Raw genomic sequence first — 21,154 nt, forward strand, 5'->3', positions numbered from 1 at the left:
GACCCTCGGAAGCGCAGGCAGCGCCCCCTCGGCGGCCCGCGGCGACCCAGGCGCGGCGGCCCGAGCGGGAGGCCAGCAGGCTGCGCCGTGGCAGGGCCGCCCTGCGCGCCGCGCTCCTCTCCGCCTCCGCGAGCGAGACGGTCACGTGCCGCGGAGGCGCTGCCCCCAGCGGGCGGCGGCGGGAGGGCGGCGGGGGCGGGGCCGGCCGCCGCGCAGCTCCGAGGCGCGGCGGCCGCGGGGCAGGGCGGCCCGGGGCGCGGCGCGGGGTGAGCGCGAGCCGAGGCGGGGACAGCCGGCCGCCAGCCGCGCGCCTCGGGCCGGCCGGCGCGCACGGGGGGAGTGGCGGGGGGGGCGGGGGCAGGGGGCGGAGCCAGGGGCGCGCGGGCGCGGAGGGGGAGGGGCGGGGCGGAGCTGCGGCGCGCGCGCCCGCCCGAGGGAGGGAGGGGCGGGAGCCGCGGCGGAGCGCGCGCAGGGCCGGCCGCCGTGAGCGTGGGGCGAGCGTGGGCCGCGGCGCGGCTGGGTGACTCCTTCCCGCGACCCTCTTCTCGGCCCCCGGCGGGGGCGCGGTGCGGCGGCCGCAGCGGCGCCGGAGCCCGCGAGGCCCAACGGGCGGCCGTGCCCGGGCATGGTGGCCCGGGGCAACGCGGAAGGTGAGCGACCCCCGGGCCGGCGGCGGGGTGGGGGAGGGGTGGGACCGGACACGCGTCGCCCGGAGGCGCCGCAGACCCGCCCGGCGGCGGCCCGAGCGCGGACGGCCCGAGGCGGGGCTGGGGAGGGCGCGCCGGCCCGGGCGCCGCAGGCCGTCCTCCCGCGGCCTGGGCGGCCCGCGGCGTCCCCGAGCGCGGCAGCCGCCGGGTTATGTAACGCGTGACCTCCCCTTCCCCCTCCGCCATGGCGCGGCCGGCCGGGCGCCGCCGACCCCGCCGCCCGCCGCCCGCCCGCGGCCGCGCCGCGCCCGAGAGCTGCCGGCGGCCCTTCCCCGGTGCTCCCGGGGCCCCGCCGGCGGACGCCACCCCCGGCCCCGCTCGCAGCGCGCCGCAAACTCCTTCCCCTGCGGCGGCGCCTGGGCCGGCCATTGAGCGCCGCGCCATTCATTCGTGCGCGCGTTCGGCCGCGGGTTCGTCGAGCGTCGCCGGGGTCCCCCGCCCGCCTCCCGCCTCCCGCCTCCCGCCTCCCGCAGCCCGAGCCTCCCCGCCCCCCCTCCCCCCCCCGGGGGTCCCGACCTCGGTGTTGCACTCTCCGACGGCGGTTTCGATTCACTTAGTTTTCCCTGTTCCCTTAGCGAGCAGGGCAGCCTTCCCCCGCTGTCCTTACAGGTGCCCTTTCCGCACTTCCCCTCGGCATTAAGATGACCGAGCGAGCCCTGCGTGGACCGAAGCGGGCCTTTCCCTGCATGTTTCGCTGCTCTTCACCCAAACCCGGTCTGTGAGGAAATAGAATACCTGAATATATCACACCTAAGTTGAGCCCCCCCCCCCCGCCCCTTGTTTAAAATAAAATAATTACAGATGGTGTAAGTTTATGATTTCTGTCGGTTGCACCTTCGCAGGGCATGTACAGAGTGGAGATGGTATCGTTTAGAGGGCACCTCCTGTAAAAGGACCCGTAACTAACTTTTAAGGACTTTTATGTAACGGTTCTTAATTCTGTGTGTCTGGTCTCTCTGGCCTCCCCACTCCAGTCTTGGGGGATTGGCCGTTTCTTCTTTAGGATTGGGCACACCGTAACGCTGGTTCTTGCTGGGAGTACGCAGAGGCCCATCCTGCGGCGGTCCGGCCCACCTGCTCTCCAGATTTCCCATCTCTGCTTCCCCACGAGCCTTGTCTTAGCCGGTGCAGGTGCTGCTAGCAGCGGTTCCCCCCTTAGGTTTCCTATGCTGGACTCTTGGAGGTTCACCTCGCAAGGACCCCAAGTCCCTAGGAGGACCTCCACTCAGTTCTTATTTATTTGCCACTCAGATTCTACGTGTGTCATGATGATTATCCTTTTGTCGGTGTCCTCTTTTTCTCTCCATCCATTCCAAACTCGTCTTTTGTCATAGAACTTTCATTTTATAGTAAACAATATGGTTAAGACTTTTTTTTTTTTCCTAAAAAGACAGGAATCACTCTTTTAGGATTAATGCGTATGATACCCCAAGTGGAAAATAATTTTTCCAAATTAATGTGTTTGAGTTGGTAGGATCACTCCATGCAAACTCCGTTTTGCAGAAGAAAAAGAAACCCCGTCCTCACGAGCAACATGTTCGTCATTAATAAGTTGGGAATACTTCATATATTTGATAGCTTTTTGACAGTTGCTGTAGTGGAAAGATCACTTTAGAGATAGATGTAGACTTAAATTCTGGTTTATTGGCTGTGTGACCTTGGACAATTTAGGTTATTAATATTTGATTTTTTTCCTTAGGTGTAGTATGAAGACATTATTTTCTACCTTGAGTAGCTAAGGATTAAACGAGTCTTTAAAAAATGTAAGGCATCTAATGAGTACTTGGTACACAGTGATGCTCGATAAATACATATTCCCTTTGGTATACTTTTTTTTTTTTAATTTGAATTCACAATTTAGAATGAGCCAGGATATGCTGGAAACAAAACATGAGAAGAGAGTTGATTAGAAGAGGTGCTAGGTACTTCTTGTCTCCAGGTAAATGAGTGAGCTCTAAGCTAAACAGTAGTAAGCTCTATCTGCTTCTCAAGAATGTAGGCATGTATGTGGCATGTTATACATTATAGAATATTGAACAGAACACATAAATGAAGGAAGTTTGGTTGGTTTTTGTTTTTTGTTTTGTTTTTTTAGAGAGAGAGTGAGCAGGGCTGGATAGGGTAGCAGAGGGAGAGGGAGAGAGAGAATATTAAGCAGGCTCCACTCAGGGTTTGATCTCACTACCCTGAGATCGTGACCTGAGCTGAAATTAAGAGTGGGACACTTAACTGAGCCGCCCAAGTCCCTCCTGAAGAAAATATGTTCTAATCTTTCCCCCCCTATATATAAGCACCAACTGAACCATTAACTTGGATATTAAAAAAGAATCTGATTTTTTCCAAGTCAAGTCAGGAAGAGGGGATGAAGATGACGGGAGGAAGCATGTTTTAAAAACTCTATTTTAGAAACAATTGAGTCCATGGTCTTCTTTTAGTGTTTCATCTGCTTAAAAACCATGAATCCTAGTCTGAGTTCCAGTACTTCTTCCTTAGGCTGTTGTAACAGTGCTTCCCTGATATCCCCGTTTCTCTTGCTTTTCTTCCTGACTGATCCCCACATAAAAGAGTGATCTTTTTATTTATTTGTTTTTTATTTTTTGATTTTATTTGACAGCACTCACGTGTGCCCTCAAGGATGAGCACGCTAGGGGGCAGAGAGAAGGAGAGGGACACGCAGACTTCCCGCTGAGCACGAAAAGGAAAAAGGGAGGGCTGGGTCCTAGGACCCTGAAGTCCTAACCTGAGCCCAAAGCAGCTGCTTAACTGACGGAGCCACCCAGGCTCCCCCACAGCTATTTTTTTAGAGATATAAATCATACTGTCATTCTTGTGCTCAAAAGCCTCTGAAAGCTTCCTGTACCCTAAGTATTGAATCAGAACTCTTTGCTGCAGCCTCTCGGGACATTACGTGATTTGGCAGCTACCAATCCTAAGTGGACCTCTTACTGTGTGACTTTTAATCACCCTGCCCCAGCCCCCTGATCCTTTTGCCATTTTTTGAACTAACCAAGCTGTTCCTACATTAGGGGTGTAAAACTTGGCTGTTCTCTTAGTTGAGCTACCCCTTCCTCCTCGTGGTTATCTTGCCTTTATATCTTCTGTTTTCTGGTCAGATGTCATCACCTCAGGCCTTCCCTGATCCCTTTCGTCTGCCACTTTTGATGCTTTCATTTTTATTTTTGTTCATAGCACTTATTGCTAGGTGAAGATACACTGTTTACTTATTTACCAGTTTTCCCCATAGACTTGTTTGCTCCAAGGCCTCTTTCCCACTAGAGGGCGGGGGCCTTGTCTGACTTGTTCTCACCATTGTGTCCCCAAAGCTCAGAATTCTTCCTGGCACACAGTAGGTGCTCAGCAAAGCTTGTTACATGAAAGAATGGTATGCTTAAACTCTGTTATGGAATCAGACAGGCTGGGTCAGCATCCTATCTCCTACTATTTACTCATTCTGTAGTCTTGGGCAAGTTAATATCTTTTGGTGCTTCGGTTTGCTTCTCTGTGAGATGGGGACCATATGTACCTTTTAGGATTGTGGTGAGTAATAATTGAGTTAATATACGTTTGGTGCTTAGAACAGGGTTATTTTGTAGTTTTTAGAAACAGTATTTGAAATTAGCTTGGAATCACTTACGATTTTGTGTTTCTGCAGGAGACAAAGGCATAATCATTGAAATTTGTATTTTGGTGTTATTTTTGGCCACCAAAGTCATTTGTATGGACCTATTTAAAAACATTTGTGGATGCCTAGAATGGATTAAAAAATAAACTGTTGGGATGCCTGGGTGGCTCAGCGGTTGAACGCCTGCCTTTGGCTCAGGGCGTGATCCCAGGATCTGGGATTGAGTCCCACATCGGGCTCCCTGCGAGGAGCCTGCTCCTCCCTCTGGCTGTCTCTGCCTCTCTGTGTGTCTCTCATGAATAAATAAATAAATCTTAAAAAAAAAAAAATTAACTGTTGAGGATGGCAACTAGTATTGGTCTTAATGTGGAACTCAGTTTTTTCATTCTCAGATCTGTGGAAGATGCTAGGAGAGATTATTTTAGCAGCTGCCCACCAGAGTAGCTTTTACATATTTCCCTTTGAAGTTCTGCTGGAGATAGGACTGTGGCGATGAAAGGACTTGCTGGAGGCTGAAGATGGAAAACCCTTGAAGATCCGGTTGAAGGATGAGTCCCAGAGTATTTGGGAAAGGGGAAGTGTTTTATCATCTTGTGTGTTCAGTTTGTTATTTTTCTTTATGGGTTTTCCCCCCAAAATTGCATTTGGTTCTTAATTAGAGCTTATAGTGATCCAACTATACTTTTTATATATATATATACATATATATACACACACACATATATATATACATATATATATACATATATATATATTTAAGATTTATTTTGAGAGAAAGCAAGTGTGTGCGACTGGGGGAGAGGGAGAGAGAGAATCCCAAGCAGACTGACATGGGCTCAATCTCATGATTCTGAGATCACAACCCTGAGGTTTTGACTGAAGCCAAAACCAAAAAAGGGGCACCTCAACCAATTGTGCCATCCAGGTGCTCTGACATCGCATCTTTTTTTTTTTTTCCCCTTTTCTCTTCATCTTTTCATAATGTGATTTAGTTTTTTCCTTAATGTTTTTATAGAAATTGAGAAGAAAGAATTAATGGGACAGACACTAGATGTAACAATTGATACTTTGAGCTAATGCAACTTGAATTCTTAGAAACTAAGTCTCCCTGTAGTAACCGCACTTGCTTGCTTCCAGTTATTTCTACTTAGGCCACATGTCTTTAGTAAAGCGCCTCTTTATAGGAACATGTTTTATTTCTTAGTCTGAACTTTAACCATTAGGATCCTATCTGTGGGCCCTAAACTTATGGAAAAAATCAAAATGTTGCTTCTCTGTGTAACATTTGTTCGAAAATTTAATAATTGCTAAATTACTTAACATTGTGTCAGGCCCTTTGCTAAGCCAGTGTCTCATTTAATATCCATAACCACTCTAAGGTAGGCACAGTTACAAAGAAACAGATAACGTTCCTTGGAGCCAGACACACAGGTAAGAAAGGAGCTAGGATATCAATCTATTCCTACCTCATTCTGTAACCCAGGGTCATAACCAGTTTGCTCTGAAGCACTTTTTTTTTTTTTTTTTCTGAAGCACATTTAAAACAAAGTTTCTCTTTGGAAACTTGTTAATATGTTTTATCATGTTAGTTTGTGTGTGGTGTTGCTCTAACTACAAGTAGTTTCATTGTTTGTGGCTAAGTTTGTTTTTGAAATTAACCCATACTTAAATACCTATATATTTTATTATAAGTGAAGAATGTTTTGATAGTCAAAATAATTTTCTTTTTCATTACAGAGTTACTGAAACAAGTCAAAGCATCTGTGTCGTGGAAGGTCAGCTTTATAAATAGTTTGAAAAAGTTTTGCATATAATAGATGTGATTTAAGAAAACATGGATATTTTTCAATTTGCTTAAGGCTAAAATATCAGATGGCAAGTAAACACTTAGTAAAAGCTAATGATTATGAAGTAGATCTTTATCATCTTTGTTTTTAATAAGGAGGATATTATTCAGTCAAAATATGTTTTCTCATGTAGTCAGGTAGCTGCCTATGCACACAGGATAGTTTGAGTAATTTTTTTAAGTTTGTTTGTTTTAAGAGAGAGAAAGCTTGCATACACACAAGCAGGGGAAGGGGCAGAGAGGAACTTCAGCAGACGTCTAGCTAAGCGCAGATTCCCCAAGTGGACTCTATCTCAGGCCCCTGAGATCATGATGTGAGCTGAAACCAAGAGTCCTGTGCTTAACTGAGCTACACAGATGCTCCTAGTTAGAGTAACTTCTAAAAAATATTTTATTTCCTTATTTTGAGAGACCAAGAGTGAGTGTCTGTGTTTTAGGGCACTGAGCAGGAGGAGGGGAAGAACCAGAGGAGGAAGCAGACTCCCCGCTGAGGTGGGGGAACGGGCTTGATCCCAAGACCCCAGGATCATGACCCTTAGCCCATGGCAAACACTTGACTGAGCCGCCCAGGCACCCCTAGCTTGAGTAACTTTTTAATTTTAATTTTATTTTTAAAAAAATTTTATTTATTTATTCATGAAAGACAGAGAGAGGCAGAGACACAGGCAGAGGGAGAAGCAGGCTCCATGCAGGGAGCCCCATGTGGGACTTGATCCAGGGTCTCCAGGATCAGGCCCTGGGCCAAAGGCAGGCGCCAAACCACTGAACCACCCAGAGATCCCCTTGAGTAACTTTTTAAAAGTCCATTCTGGTGTTGTGGCTTTATGGTTGAATTAAAGATTAGGTAGGGTGGGGGAAAGTTGATTGTCATGTGAATGATTATTTGAATCCAGTGTCTTTTTTTTTTTTTTTTTTAATTTATTTATGATAGTCACAGAGAGAGAGAGGCAGAGACATAGGCAGAGGGAGAAGCAGGCTCCATGCACTGGGAGCCCGACGTGGGATTCGATCCGGGGTCTCCAGGATCGCGCCCTGGGCCAAAGGCAGGCGCCAAACCGCTGCGCCACCCAGGGATCCCTGAATCCAGTGTCTTGAGTAACCAAAATGTTTCTTAGTGGCTTCAGTCATTCCTGATTATAACCAAGGCTAAAATGAACTTTTTGAAGATTTAGTCAGAAAATAGCTGAATCTATATTTTCTAAATTGCATCATTTCTACACTTGAAATTACTAAGAATGAACTTGATATATTTTTATCATTTAGGCATTCGTCTTAATTATTATTTAGATTCCTTTCCCTTTTAAATGTTTTTCATCAGACTTCTGAATTTTATCTTAAAATAAGTTCTATTTAAGCATTTTTCCAAAAAATTGAATCGGACAATCCTGAATTTAAAAAATATTTTAAGTTTCTTCCTTAATATTTATTTTTTAATTTTTAAAAAGATTTTATTTTATTTATTCATGACAGACACGCAGAGAGGCAGAGACACAGGCAGAGGGAGAAGCAGGCTCCCTGTGGGGAGTCCAGTGTGGGACTCGATCCTGGGACCTTGGGATCAAGACCTGAGCTGAAGGCTTAGCTACCCAGGTGTCCCTCTTCCTTAATATTTTTGAGAGCATAACCAAAAAAGTCCTTTACTCTTTGTAATGGTTTATGCCTTAAAAAGTGCTTTCCCTTGGCTTTTTCTCATTCAGTCCATATAGGAGAGAGATGAAACTGTGTATCCTGTTGTACAGCTGCCATGTGATTCTGGCATTAACTACCCATGGTTAGGGCAGACATTAGATTACCCACTCTAAGCTCAAGGGTTTCCAGGCCACCTGTACTTGTGACCAACTTGCTACAAATTTGGAAGTTCTCACTACTCCTTCAGATTTGATAATTTGCTAGAGTGGCTCGGAACTCAGGAAAGTGCTTGCATGAACTGTACTTGAAATATTTTTATTATAAATGATACAAATCAGGGCAATGATTTGATCCTAGAAGGAAGAGATCCCTAGAAGGAGGTCCAGAAAGGTCCCAAATATGAAGCTTCCATGTCATCAGGATGTGTTATCCTCCTGCTACATTGAAAAGTGATTATCAACCAGGGAAACTCACCTAAGCCTTGGTGTCCAGAGTTTTTATTGGAGTTTTATTACGTAGGCGTGATTAATTGAATAATTGGCCATGTGGTGAATCAGTCTCCAGCCTTTTCCTCTTCCAGGAGGTCAGGTTGATACCATGTGGCTCAAAGGCTCAGCCCTCCAATCACTTGACTGGTCTTTTTTTTCTTTCATTCTTAAGATTTTTTATTTATTCACTTGAGAGCGAGGGAGAGCGTATCTGAAGCCAACTCTGCGCTGAGCACAGAGCCACACTCCGGGCTTGATCACACAACTGCAATATCATGATCTCATGATATGAGCCAAAACCAAGAGTTTGTTTTTGAGCCATCCAGGTGCCCTTTGCTTGATGGCCTTTCAAGTGTGGCTAGCCCCATCTTGAAACAAAGAGCCCACTAAGAGTTGTATGTTAATATAAAAAGATATCTTACGGGCCCACCAAGGATAAGAAAGACACTTCTATCAGTTGTGAAATTCCAAAGATTTAGAGTCACCATCCCAGGAATCAGGGACAAAGGCCAGCCAAATTTTATATTGTACAATAATAGCTGAAGAAGTGTGAACAGACATTTGCCCAATTTGTGACAGTTGAAACTAGAACATATTTCTGTAGTAGTAGCCCAGTGATCTCCATTACTGAAAATTATAAAAGGTTGCATTTGAATATATTTATGTAGGTAGAAAGATTGCTTTCTCGTGAAAATTGTAACATTTTCTTTTATTGCTAAAATTGTGTTTAAAACCTGGGTCCATGTTCATTTGAGTTATATACTTACATAAATTGTGTTGTAGGTGAGTTTATAAACTACATACTTTTTAGTGTTTCAAAAGCTCAGTAATGTTGGCTGTGAAAGTTTCGTTTTTGGCATTTTTGAATTTGTAATTTTAGACTTAAGTTAGTAGTGTTAAGTGAGAATAAATCTAAATATGAGGTGAGATTTTGTTAGTGAGGTAGAGGTGTTGATAATTTATTGATTGGTTGTTAGTGTTGTAAAGTGTTTTTAGTAACTTAATTGCCATTTTGAATTTGAGCTCTTAAGTTAGTAGCTGTTGAGGTTTACAGTATTGAAGGTTGATAATGTTTTTTTGCGTATTGTTTATGCCCAATAGGAAATCTTATTTCTGATTGTTATGTTTAAAGGTTGTATTACATTCTGTTGGAACTCACTGAATGCTTCTCAGAAATAATCTATTAGCTAAACAAACTGTTTCATTGAGTAAGACCCCTAATGTTTTTTGAGGAATGCAGTATCCTATTGGAATGTCATATCATCTTAAAAATTAGTTCTTTTGTTGGTGTTTTGAATACGTGATAGGGAGTTCTTGGCAAAAAACAAAGGGAAAAGAGGCTAGAAAGTTAAAACAAAGGCAATTTCTTAAACATCCTACTTCATTTTCAGTCGTAGGTACATTTAGTATAAGGACTTGCAAGAAAAGAGATTTGTAGCAGTTGGAATGATAGCGTATCTACGAAATAGTGAGTTTGACCATATTTTTGAATTTCAGTTATTCAGAGGAATTTGTTTTTAGTTGTATGTCATTATACAAACTTCTGAGTTAGGAGTTCTAATTTATTTATTTAGGGATAGAAGACATAGGATGAGGACCTCTGCTAAGACGGGTTTATAGACAGGTTTGTAGATTAGGCTCAGGAGACAGAACTTCTGGTCCATGTGCAAGCCACCCCCACCCTCAGCATTTACATACACAAATTTATTCTTCCTTTCCTAACTTTTACAAAGGTTCAAACTCCTTAGTATGACTTTCAGAGCCTTGTGTTTTATTTCCTCAACTACCTTACAAGTTATCACTACCTCTGTCCATGTGTCAATCCAGAATTTGCCTTGAATTTCTTTTTTCTTTCTTGCTTTTGGTCATGAATATCCTTCTTCCTGAAATCCCGCCTCACCCTCTTGTGCCCATTAAAATCCTACTCCTTGTTCTTGGCGCATATCTGCCTCTTGAGTGAAGTCCTCTTGGATGGCTTCTCCAACATGAAATTTGTTGCTGTTTTCTCTGTGTGTTTGTTTATTCCTTCTTGTCACTGCCTTTGGTGTAGACTTCTGTAGTGTAGTTTCACACAGATCATTTTGCTCTAATAGATAACGTTGGATTTTGGTTTATACTTACTTCACTCACCTTGAAAATAAATTATAGTAAATGTTCTGTGAATATGGAGTAAACGGTTAGATCAGACCTGGAATTTGGGGAGAGGGAGTGCAAGGCACTGGATGGGAGAGATCTTACCTATAATCTAATCAGCATTTTGATCTGGTGAGTTGCATTTACTCCTGTTATTTTGAAATTCTTTCTCTTTGGTGTACATTATTGCAGCCTTCTTTCTATTTGATGTATACTTGATCTCCTCTGAACTCCTCCTTTACTTGTCTCTGTTTGCAGTTACCACTCTAGATACACTGCAGGCAAAATCAGTGGTTCTCTCATTGTGTACCCCAGACCTGCCACATCAGCATTTACTTTTCAGAAATGGAGATTCCTGGTTCCACTCCAGACCTACTGAATGAGAAATTTTGGAGTTGGGGCTCAGCAATCTTTGTTAACCGCGCTTCCAGAATATTGTGGTGCATGCTCAAGTATGAGAACTACTGAAGATGCAGTCCTCTCCTCTTTGATATTATCTCCTTTATTCTCCAGATATGCTCTGTCCTTGTTACTAAACGTCTGTGGCCTTTGGAATCCTTGATTTACTGCAACCTTGAACTTTCCTATGGATAATTATTTGGCTTCCCTGTGAGAATATACCACTTTTTTTTTTTTTTTAAGATTTTATTTATTTATTCACAAGAGACACAGAAAGAGGCAGAGACACAGGCAGAGGGAGAAGCAGGCTCCATGCAAGGAGCCTGACGTGGGACTCAATCCCAGGAATCTGGGATAAAGCCCTGAGCCAAAGGCAGATGCTCAACCAGTGAGCCGCCCTGGCGTCCCTATACCACTTCTTAATGAAGATCACTGGCTTTTTATTCCTTCTTTTAGACTCATTTTTTAATCATGTCTTCTGCAGAAGAACATACCTTTGTTTTCTTTACTTTGTAGCTTGAGCCTGCTTTTGGCCATGCTTCCTTTGAGATGCATGTGGGACATCCTGGTGGAGATTTTTTTTTTTTAAATGTACTTATTTGACACACAGAGCAAGCACGGGGCGGGGGAGGGGGGGGGGAAGCAGCAGGCATTGGGAGAGGGAGAAACCGGAGTCCCTGCTGAGCAAGGAGTCAGGTGTGGGGCTTAATCCTAGGACTCTGGCATCATGACATGAGCTGAAGGCAGATGCTTAACTGACTGAGCCACCCAGGTGCCCCTTGTAGAGATGTTTAATAAGCAATTGGGCCTCATGGTTTGGAGTTTTTTCAGAAAGTCAGGAAAATTGAGGGAAGGTGTTTAGAAATTAGTTGATTTTGCTGTACCCTGGAGAATCAGAGAAGGCAGTTCTTTGTACTTTATTAAAATAGTGGTCTTCATTTTTTTTTTCCCTTCTATGGAAGTCTGTAATTACACAGAAGAAAATTTTAGTAATTCTTTTAGAATGCCTCTTTCAACTTGTATTCAGATGACTGATTTTATGAAATCAATCCTATTTTTTATTTTTGTTGTTACAACAAAGAAGATGAGAGAAAAATTTTTGTTGTATTGAGTCATTTGGGATAAAAACTTCTTTTAATAAGATCAGCCTCAGACTGGGACATTACAAATATTTGTTATATGTTTTCATTTGTAATATATCCAAATATTTTTCTTACACATCTCATTTTTCTCTGTAGTTTATTTAAATACTGACATTGTATTAATGTCACTATATTATATTAAATACTGACAAAATATTAAAATGCTGAAATGTACTTCTATTCATGAGAGTACAAGGTAACCTGCTATAACAAAAACTTACAAACACAGTGATGCAAACAATAATGAAATTTTTCTTTTTCGTGTAGTAGTAGGTAGGCAGTCCACAGTGGATGAGGGACTGCATTTTATTTTTAAGGTTATTCATGGTCTTGGGTTCCTTCTGTTTGCTTAGCCATCCCCTGTGGTATTGTTCTAATTTTCAGGTTGAAGCCAAGTTACCTCATAGCTACATACCAGAAAGAGAAATAAATCCCTTCCTTTAAGAAGATGGCACAGATTTTTTTTTTTAACAGTATTATTCTGTTGGTATCTCACTATCCAGAACTTAGTCACATGGTTGCTCCTGATTTTAAAGGAGCTTAGGAAGTGTAGTCTCTAGTTGGTAACTCTGCTTCCCACTGGGGGTAGGGAGGGGGAGAAATGTTTTATTACTAAAAGAAAGAAAAGGAGAATGAATACTGGAGGACAGTTGTCATTCTCCCACTCCAGAGTTTGAGAGTACCAAGACCACTCTCGTATCTGGTATCAAGTGCAAGTTTGGGGATCCTCAAGACCACCCTCACTCAGGTACTCAGGTTCAAGAATTCTTTTTTTTTTTTTTTTTTATTTTAAATTATTTATTTATTCATGAGAGAGACAGAGAGGCAGAGACATAGGCAGAGGGAGAAGCAGGCTCCATGCAGGGAGCCCGATGTGGGACTTGATCCCAGGATCCCAGGATCACAACCTGAGCCAAAGGCAGATGCTCAACCACTGAGCCACCCAGGTGCCCAGGTTCAATAATTCATTAGAAGGACTCAGAACTCTTGAAAGCTGTTGTGCTCATGATTATGATTTATTCAGTGAAAGGCATAGATTAAAACCAGCCAAGGGAAAAGGCACATAAGACACAGGTAGAACTTCCACTTGTCCTCTTTCACTGGAGTCTGGGACAGCACTAACTTCTGGCAGCGAGTGACAGTACACACAAAGTATTGCCAACCAGGGAAGCTTACCCAAGCCTTATTGTCCAGAGTTTTTATTGGAGTTTGGTCATGTAGTTATGGTTGGCTGCCTATGTGCCTGACCTTTAGTCTCTAGTCTTTCAGGAGATTGATGATGCATGACCCAAAACTTCTACCATAAATCACATTGTTTGACTGTTTGCAGTGGCTCATAGTCCCTAGGTAAAGAAAGACATTTATGAAGCAGGACCTTCCAGGGGCTTAGAGATCACCTTCCAGAAACCAAGGGCAATGGCTAGTCCTCTTTTTGAGTAAGGTTAATTTTTTACTAGATAGCTGCTTCTGCAGATAGGCACATCTTGTTTTCCAGAAGCATAGACAGCATTGCATAGTATATATGCTTTCATTCTAAAAGCTTTTTATTCTTAAGTGAATAGATATATGGAATCATGTACATTTTAAAAACTGAAAGAGCCTGGGTTTTGTCAGGTTCAACTCTATCCACAGAAAGAACTGAATTTGACTGTGTGATTTGCTTAAGTTCAGAGAACCCATTTAACAAAGTTGATACTGTATTTGGATCTCAACTTCTTAGGAGTATGGACTTCTTAACATTTGGAGTCTAGATGGAACCTTATCTGTAGGACCTATTTTCTTCCTTTGTCCATGCATGTCTGTGAACTACTGTATCTGACCCACACAGATGCTAGATTCAAAGCATCTGTTTTAAATTGTATAAGGCTGGTTCAATTCAAGACGAATATTCTTACTTTTCAGAAGTTTATTATGTTGGTAATATTGTTAGTTTTTCCACTGAAGACTGGGGACTGTTACAAGTTAAGTGCGATTTTGTACCACAAACCAGCAATGCAGCCTTATTGAAAGCCTTTAGTCTTTCTACTCTAGCAGGCAGCCAGGTACAAAATAACTAGTATTTGGCTTACATACTCCACAGATATTTGTGAACATAAATAGTAAATGTAAAGACCTCTTTGAAAAAATGTAAGTACTAGAGAAGTTTAAAATACTACTAGTATGTTTAAATTTAAAGAACTTAAATGTTAAAAATTTCATACTTGAAGGAAATATAAACTGTCAGTCAAAAGGTGAATTTTTTTAAAGATTTTATTTATTTGAAAGAGAGTGAGTGAGCAGAAGTGAGCCTACGGTAGAGGGATGGGCAGAAGGAGAAGCAGACTCTGAGATCATGAACTGAGCCAAAGGCAGATGTTCAACTGACTGAGCCACCCAGCTGTCCCAAAAGGTGAAATTTTTAAAAGATGGTGGATATATGGTAATTTTCTCTTTCATTTTTTCTCTCCTGTATTTTCTCCATTTTCTGCAGTAAACATGCAGTTCTTTTATAAATAGAGTGAAGCAAACTTTAAAAAAGGACCCCTATCAAGACCAAATACTGGCAATATGACAAAGCAGTGTATCTTTGTATGATAAATCATGAATTCGGTGGATAATAGAAAATTTCTCAAGAAAAGATGGAAAGATCAGACTCACTTCTAGAAAGGTTTATGTACCCAAGTCTATCAGCTTTTGTTTAGACAGTGCTGTGTATGTTATAGCCACTTTTATTTGGTGGTTTAAAGTTCTCTGATTTCTGTGTGTATTTGGTGTGGATCAAGAAGTTACCTCCTATAGTTTAGGGATTCTTTCATTGCAGCAGAAACAGTTGGTCATAGGAAAATGTCTCAGTATACTGAAGGTGAGGGAACCAGGTTAAAAACTTTACGAGTCCTGTTAGGAAGAATACTTGGTTGAAATCTCTAGAAATTTTATATATTTTTCAAAGGTATTTTATTTTATTTTATTTTATTTTATTTTATTTTATTTTATTTTAAATTTTTATTTATCTATGATAGTCACAGAGAGAGAAAGAGAGAGAGGCAGAGACATAGGCAGAGGGAGAAGCAGGCTCCATGCACCGGGAGCCCGACGTGGGATTCGATCCCGGGTCTCCAGGATCGCGCCCTGGGCCAAAGGCAGGCGCCAAACCGCTGCGCCACCCAGGGATCCCTCAAAGGTATTTTAAATACATACAGTATTCTTAGGATGTAAACTGTCAGTTTGGTTTTGAATCTCTAAAAGCAAATACATGGTAAAGTCTAGAGCTGCTTGTTGTGCTTCTTGGTTATAGTTACAAGGGCCTGGGGATCCCTGGGTGGCTCAGCGGTTTAAGTGCCTGCCTTTGGCCCAAGGTGTGATCCTGGAGTCCCAGGATCAAGTCCCACATCAGGCTCCCTGCATGGAGCCTGCTTCTCCCTCTGCCTGTGTCTCTCTGCCTCTCTCTCTCTCTCTCTGTCTCTCATGAATAAATAAATACTCTCTCTCTGTCTCTCATGAATAAATAAAAATCTTTAAAAAAAAAAAAAGCTACAAGGGCCTAATGTCCATCACCTAGGTGTCTGATTTTTGTTTTTAATAGATTGATGAGAGTCTTCAAAGTTAAAGCCTGACTAGTGTGTGGATATGTCTAGAAGAGTCTACTTCTCTGGGTTATGAAATTCAAGAATCTCTGTGCCCTTGTAATTTCAGCAGTGTGGGAACTATATAGATCATGATGGTTTCTATGGTTGAATCAACCTAAAACCTCAGAACAGCTGTATTTTTCTATTTAAATATTATATAAAAAATTGTTTATCTGATTTTAAAGCCTTTACCATGTAAGGACAAATAAGAGCATGTTGGAGCAGTCATTGTCCAATCATGTTAGTGACTATGTGTTAGCACTTTGTTTACTTAGTCACTTCTATGGGCAGTACTTGGTCCTTATAAATTAGTTCTGCAAATGACTTCCCATTGTCTTCTCCAAGAAAAAAAAAATCCTACATATTGCTATATAGGTTCTTTCCCAGTGTTGTACTCCAAATGAACATTACAGTTACCCTCTTCTCTGTAGCTTGCCAGTCTCTGTGATCCCAGCTGCCTATGGAATGTTTCTAGTGTCAGAAGTCCTTTTTTCCTTTGCTTATTTTTTAAAATTTTATTTTTAAATTTTTAATTGAGGGAAAGTCACATGTAAAAGTTACCATTTTAACCATTAAAAAAATCTTTTTAGGGGCGCCCGGGTGGCTCAGTCATTGGGTGTCTGCCTTTGGCTCGGGTCAAGATCCCAGGGTGCTGCGATCGAGCCCCACATCAGGCTCCCTGCTCAGCGGGGAGCCTGCTTCTCCCATGCCCTCTGCTGTTCTCCTCACTTGTGCTCTCTAGTTTCCTCTGTCAAATAAATCCTAAAAAAAAAATTTTTTTTTTTAATTTTTTAAAGGTTTATTTGAGGTAGAGCACAAGTAAAGGGGAAGGGGCTGAGGGAGAGGGAGATGCATTTCCCTGCTGAGATGGGATCCATCCCAGGTTCCCCAAGATCATGATCTGAGCCGGAGGCAGACACTTAACCGACTGAGCCACCCAGGCACCCCATTTTTAACCATCTTTAGGTGGACTGTTCAGTGGCATTAGTACATTCACACTGTGTTATATAACTGTCACTGCCATCCATCTCCAGAATGCTTTTCATTCAATAGCTAAAACTCTACCCATTAAACTGTAGCTCTCCATTCCCATTCCCCTCAAAGCCCCTGGCAACTCTTGTTTTACTTTCTGTCTGACTACTTTAGGTACCTCATAAAAATGGAATCATAGCAGTGTTTCTCTTTTTATGACTGGCATAGTGTCTTCAAGGTTCATCCATGTTGCAGTGTTTGTCAGAATTTTCTTCCTTTTTAAGGCTGAATTATATTCCATTGTATGTATATGTCACATTTTCTTTATCCATTTATCCATCAATGAACACTTAAGTTGCTTTTTTTTTTTTTTTTGGTTTCAAATTTTTATTTGAATTCTAGTTACTTAACATATAGTGTAATAATATTGGTTACAGGGGTAGAGTTTAGTGATTCATCACTTACATACAACACCCAGTGCTCATCACAAGTGCCCTCCTTAATACTTCTCACCCATTTACCCACCTCCCTCCGTCAACCTTCAGTTTTTTTCTCTATAGTTAAGAGTCTCATGGTTTACGTCTCTCCTTTTTTTCTTCCCATATGTTCATGTTTTGTTTCTTAAATTCCAGGAGTGAAATCATACGGTATTCGTCTTTGACTTATTCCACTTAGCGTAATATACTCTAGTTCTACCCCACAGTGTTGCAAATGGCAGGATTTCATTCTTTTTGATGGCTGGGTAGTAAGTATTCCTGTGTGTGTGTGTGTGTGTATGTGTGTATGTGTGTATCTTTATCCATTCATAACTCAGTGGACATTTGGGATCTTTAGTTTGGGTATTGTTGATAATGTTGCTGTAAACATCAGGGTGCATGTGCCCCTTCAAATCTGTATTTTTTTCTCTCTTTTGTTTAAATATCCAGTAGTGCAGTTGCTGGGTCATAGTGTAGTTCTATTTTTAACTTTTTCAGGAACCTACATATTGTTTTCCAGAGTAGGTGTACCAGCTTGCACTCCCACCAACAGTATAAGTGAGTTCCCTTTTCTCCTCATCCTCACCAACATCTGTTGTTTGCTCTGTTGTTAATTTTAGCTGTTCTGACAGGTGTGAGATGGTATCTCATTGTGGTTTTGATTCGTATTTCCTTGATGGTGAGTGATGTTGAGCATCTTTTCATGTGTCTGTTAGTCTTCTGTATGTCTTCTTTGGAAAAAAGTCTATTCATGTTTTCTGCCCATTTTTTAACTGGATTATTTGTTTTCTGGGTGTTAAGTTTGAAACATTCTTTGTAGATTTTGGATACTAACACTTTATCAGATACCTCATTTGCAAATATCTTCTCACTTCTACCTTTTGCCTATTGTGAATAATACTGCTGTGAACATGGGTGTACAAATATCTCTTTGAGACTGTGCTTTCAGTTGTTTGGGGTATATACTCAGAAGTGTAATTGCTGGATCCTAGGGTAATTCTATTTTTAATTTTTTGAGGAACCACCATACTGTTTTCTGTAACAGCTACATCATTTTACATTCTTACCAACAGTGTACAAGGGTTCCAATTTCTCCACATCCTTGCCAACACTTATTTTCTGCTTTTTTTTTTTTTTTAAGATTGTATTTATTTATTCATGAGAGACACAGAGAGAGAGGCAGAGACATGGGCAGAGGGAGAAGCAGGCCCCATGCAGGGAGCTCCATATGGGACTCGGTCCTGGGACTCTGGGATCATGCCCTAAGCCAAAGGCAGACATTCAACCACTGAGGCACCCAGATGTCCCACCACTCAGCTATCCAGGGGTCTCTTCTGGTTTTTGATAGTATCCATCCTAATAGATAGGAAGTGATCTCACACTGTGGTTCTGATTTGCATTTACCTAATGATTGGTGATGTTGAGCATTTTTTCATGTGTTGCTTGGCCATTTGTATATTTTTAGAGAAATGTCCATTGAAATCATTTGCTCATTTTAAAATCAGTATTTTTTTTAAGAGAGAGCATGTAAGCGGGGGGTGGGGGTGGGGAGAGAATATCAACCAGGCTCCATGCCCAACTTGGAACCTGATATGGAGCTTGACTTCATGACCCTGAGATCATGACCTGAGCTGAAATCAAGATTTGGATGCTCAACCAACTGAGCTGCCCAGGTGCCCCAGTTTGTTTTTATTGTTAAATTATAGGAGTTCTTTATATATTCAGGATATTAAATTTCTTATCAGATTGATGATTCTAAAATCTTTTCTCTTGTGGGTTGCCTTTTCAGTTGATTGTGTCCTTTTTCTGCACAGTTTTAAATTCTGATATAGTCCAGTTTATCTGTTTTTCTTTTTGTTGACTGTGCTTTTGATGTCCTACCTATGCCATAGTTAATGTCATGAAGTTTTTCTCCTGTATTTTCTTTTAGAAGTTTTATTGTTTAGGTTTTTGATTCATTTTGAGGTAACTTTTTGTGTGGTATATCATAAGGATGCAACTTAATTCTGTTGCATGTGGATATCCAGTTTTCCCATTTCCTTTGGCAAAAAGACTGCTTTTCCCCAGTGAATGGTCATGGGGAAGTCTTCTTAAATACATATGTCTCTGGGGTGTATCATACCATAAACCAGTTATTAATAACTAGGTCCTTGGGATCCCTGGGTGGCGCAGCGGTTTGGCGCCTGCCTTTGGCCCAGGGCGCGATCCTGGAGACCCGGGATCGAATCCCACGTCAGGCTCCCGGTGCATGGAGCCTGCTTCTCCCTCTGCCTGTGTCTCTGCCTCTCTCCCTCTCTCTCTGTGTGTGACTATCATAAATAAATAAAAATTAAAAAATAAAAATTAAAAAAAAAATAACTAGGTCCTTAATTGTTAGCAGAGAATTGACAAGCTAAGGTAAAGAAAGAGACCTTGAAGAAGAAAAGAAAGATGTTGAGTATCAATATAGTAGAGAGCCAAAAGTAAACTTACTTTACTTCAGACATGCCTAGTGATGATCTGGGTGGCCACAGGCTACTTTCTTTGTATTTGTGTCATATGTATGAATTAGTATACTACTGTAATATATGCACATTAATTCATCCATTGCATATTCATTTGTATATTCCAATTCATTCTGCAGCTGTTTCTTAACGATTAAATGAAGATAAGATAAATCCATACATGTACACAACTAGACTAATAAAACTGCATAAAAGCCATTCAAAGAAAGTATATTTTGTTTTGTTTTATTTTATTTTAAAGAATTTATTTGAGTGAGAGAGAATGATCAGGAAGGAGGGGCAGAGGAAGAGGGAGAAACAGACTCCCCACTGAGCAGGGAAGCCCAATACAGAGCTCAATTCCAGGACCCTGAGATGATGACCTGAGCCATAGGCAGACTTAACCGACTGAACCATCCAGGCACCCCTAGCCTATATATTTTTGAATTACAGATCTGTAACTAACAGATTAACATCAATGAATATGTATTTGGGCAGTTTCTGGATATGTAGTGGGAGTTTTGCTGGTGTATAAACTGTTTAGAACCCTATATTAATAATTCTTCAGGAAATAGATGGAATACCACTTTTGCATGAAAATTATTCCTCCTGGTGATTAACATCATTCTGTGGGTAGGTATTAAAAGCCACCACTAATCATAATAAAGCAGACAGAAGTTTTGTGGGTTTTGTTTTGTTTTTTAGTAGGATTTGAGTAGCTGCTTTTAAGAAGCAGCACATTGGAAGTCCAGAGGGAACTGATAACTGTGTGCTCCAGCAAAAGATGAAATAAAGTTAGGGGAAAAGTCTGAATAAGTAATTTTGATATACTTTTTAATAAGCAGATCCTTCATAAGACTCTTCATAGGGTTTTGAATATCCCTGTTAAGAGAATGGAAGAGTCAGGCAGTTTTTAGCATTGCAAGGAATTTAGGGTCCCTGGGCTCATAAATACAGCTGCTGTCCTGTTCGGGCTCAGCTGGTTAGCTGTTATTCTTTGTTGACACTGGGGGCTGGGCATGACTGCACTGACAGCTTCTCATTTTGTTGGTCTTAATAATTTCATTACTTGAGGACTGGTTAATAGGTGAGTCTTTCAAGGGGTGGAACTATTCCATTTTCAGCACCTTTTGTTGTCATATATGGGAACACAGAACACAGCCAAAAGTTTTTAGTTATTCATTTTGGTTTTGGTCTTTTTCCATTGAGCTTTTTCTTTTTTTCTTCTTCTTCTTTTTTTTTTTTTTTTTTAGATTTTATTTATTTATACGAGAGACAGAGAGAGAGAGGGGCAGAGACATAGGCAGAGGGAGAAGCAGGCTCCATGCAGGGAGCCCGATATGGGACTCAATCCTGGGACTCCGGGATCATGCCCTGAGCCGAAGGCAGATGCTTAACTGCTGAGCCACCCAGGTGTCCCCCATTTGAGCTTTTTCTTATTCAGACCTCTGATCATTTAAAACTTTACAGAGCAGGTTGTTAAAATTGAGGTGGATTTAGAGAGTGGACTCTTACCTGCTTGCTCTTTACCCAAATTCTGTTTCCTCTGTGCTACATTCATCCTATATATTGAGTTCATGGTTCCATAGGGATTCTACTGAGCACTAGTCAGTCAGACTTTGCTTTGTAGGTGAAGAGATATGAAGCTCAGT

At 41.9% G+C, this 21,154-nt stretch overlaps 1 protein-coding gene across 9 annotated transcripts in view; it reads left to right on the plus strand.

Moving 5' to 3' along the window:
• The first annotated feature begins 449 nt into the window (after positions 1 to 449).
• Positions 450 to 21,154, plus strand: part of REV1 (REV1 DNA directed polymerase) — a 97,841-nt gene continuing 77,136 nt past the window's right edge. For 2 of the 9 annotated variants that reach the window (XM_072743006.1, XM_072743008.1), the window contains exon 1: positions 450 to 650. Coding sequence is in view for 1 of the 9 variants with exons in the window: in XM_072743013.1 (XP_072599114.1) it covers positions 626 to 650 (25 nt within the window). In the remaining 8 variants the exon portion in view is untranslated. Of the gene's footprint in view, positions 651 to 5,116; positions 6,105 to 21,154 lie in introns of those variants that run through there. The other 7 variants (XM_072743013.1, XM_072743012.1, XM_072743009.1 and 4 more) reach the window with 7 other exon arrangements.

Source organism: Vulpes vulpes, chromosome 16 (genome assembly GCF_048418805.1).
Source record: "Vulpes vulpes isolate BD-2025 chromosome 16, VulVul3, whole genome shotgun sequence".
NCBI classification, from domain to species: domain Eukaryota; kingdom Metazoa; phylum Chordata; class Mammalia; order Carnivora; family Canidae; genus Vulpes; species Vulpes vulpes.